General features: G+C 34.8%; 1 protein-coding gene across 1 annotated transcript; it reads left to right on the top strand.

The window, feature by feature from the left end:
- LOC124830778 (signaling peptide TAXIMIN 1-like) lies at positions 1 to 949 on the top strand. Its single transcript, XM_047304589.2, has 2 exons — positions 1 to 304; positions 602 to 949. The coding sequence occupies exons 1-2, from the start codon at positions 195 to 197 to the stop codon at positions 723 to 725; spliced, it is 234 nt and encodes a 77-aa protein (XP_047160545.1). The 5' UTR covers positions 1 to 194; the 3' UTR covers positions 726 to 949.
- The last annotated feature ends 720 nt before the right edge of the window (positions 950 to 1,669 follow it).

The following is a 1,669-nucleotide window of genomic DNA, read 5'->3' as shown; positions in this document are numbered from 1 at the left end:
TATTTGCTTCCTATTCTGGAAAACATGCTGTTCCTGGTATTAACAAACCAAAGATACTAGATTGCCTTAACTTGAAGCCACCAAACGCGTGTGCGCGTGCGTCTCTCTTCCCTTCTTAATAACACCACCGTAAGCCTTTCACTTCTTCTTTCTCAGAGCAAAGGAAAAAGAAAACACGCAACAAAAAAATCAATATGTGCAACTCAGATGGTGATTGCAGACCCTTGGGTTTTCTCTTGGGTCTCCCCTTCGCTTTTCTTGCTCTCATCGTCTCAATCGTTGGCCTCGTCATCTGGATCGTCGGGTAAGACCAATCATCACTTTTCTTCCTCAAATTATCAAATTAAATCTTATTTACTCACTTAATCTTTATTTTGCATTGTTTCTACACTCGTTTTAATTTCTAAACTGTAAAAAATACGTGTAAAAGAGTTCAAGATTGAAAAAAATTGAGATTAAATTACCTAAAATTAGTTATCATGTAATCTGAAATCGATTTGGTGAGTTGGGGTTGGTTTGATTTCTGATTCTGTGACATGGGTTTGGTCTGATTGAGTGAAACATTTATAAATGTTTAAACTTTGGTTCGCAATATTCTCAGGTTGTTGTTGACATGCATATGCCCCTGCTGCTTGTGTATAACGGTCATAGTGGAATTGGCATTGGAATTGGTAAAGGCTCCACTCCATGTCATGGAGTGGTGCACCTCTCAGATCCCTTGTTAGCTTCTGGTTTCACCAATTCTATCATCAAGTTCTAGTCCTGCCTCTGTTCTTCATTAGTTTTTATTTCATCTGTCCTTTTGTGAGATTCGGGTAATCAACATGTAATATTGTTATTTTGCTTTTCTGGTTTTCTGCAAAATTATTAGGTCATACTTCATTGTAGAATTGTTGTTTCTTGTGCATATATCATTAGTTCTATAATCAACAATCTTTATTTTGGCTCACTTTTCTTTTTCATTTATATTGCGTATTATCTCTCTTTCTCTCTGTCTCTGCGTATACTTAAAGATTATAAATACAGGTAGTGTGTGTCTTTCATCCACAGTTACGATATTGAACTTACATAAATTATTGTTTTGGCTCATTTTGATCACTGAGGTTCAATCAATGATGTGGAAGATTCGGTAATGTCTTCTTTTCTATTTTATCCACCATCAAGGTTGTCCCTATCAAGCATAATGTGTTTGTGACGCCAAAACAAAGAACTCTGTTTTAGCCCTTTTTGAATGAAGATTTCTTGGATGAAGAGTGTCACATATTCACACTCAACTTAAACTGTTACTGAATATATCCTAAATCAAATCCATGTTCAAAGATTTTTCCTTCAGATTATTTTAAAGTGTCTGCTTTATTTGAAACTTTATTTTTCCCTTTTCCAAACAAAATATGCTATAAACTAAACAGACAAACTCGACCTTTAGTTCTTTACAGTCTGTGACTATGCTTTTGATAATTTAAAATCAAATACATGATGCTTCCCTCCCAGTTAGGTTGCTTTTTCATTTCATCTCACAGAACTTAAAAAATGTTTTCTTATGGACGCGAAATTCAACATTCAATATTTGGGTTCATCCCTGAGGAATTACAATGGCTTGGTAGTTATAATGTTTTCTTTTTGCCTTTGTATATCCACAAAATACAATCTGCTTTTTAACTGTCACAGT

Source organism: Vigna umbellata, chromosome 6, assembly GCF_029865625.1.
Source record: "Vigna umbellata cultivar VRB3 chromosome 6, Vumbellata_1.0, whole genome shotgun sequence".
In the NCBI taxonomy this organism is placed as follows: Eukaryota; Viridiplantae; Streptophyta; class Magnoliopsida; order Fabales; family Fabaceae; genus Vigna; species Vigna umbellata.
This window is presented reverse-complemented; position numbering and strand designations above follow the sequence as displayed.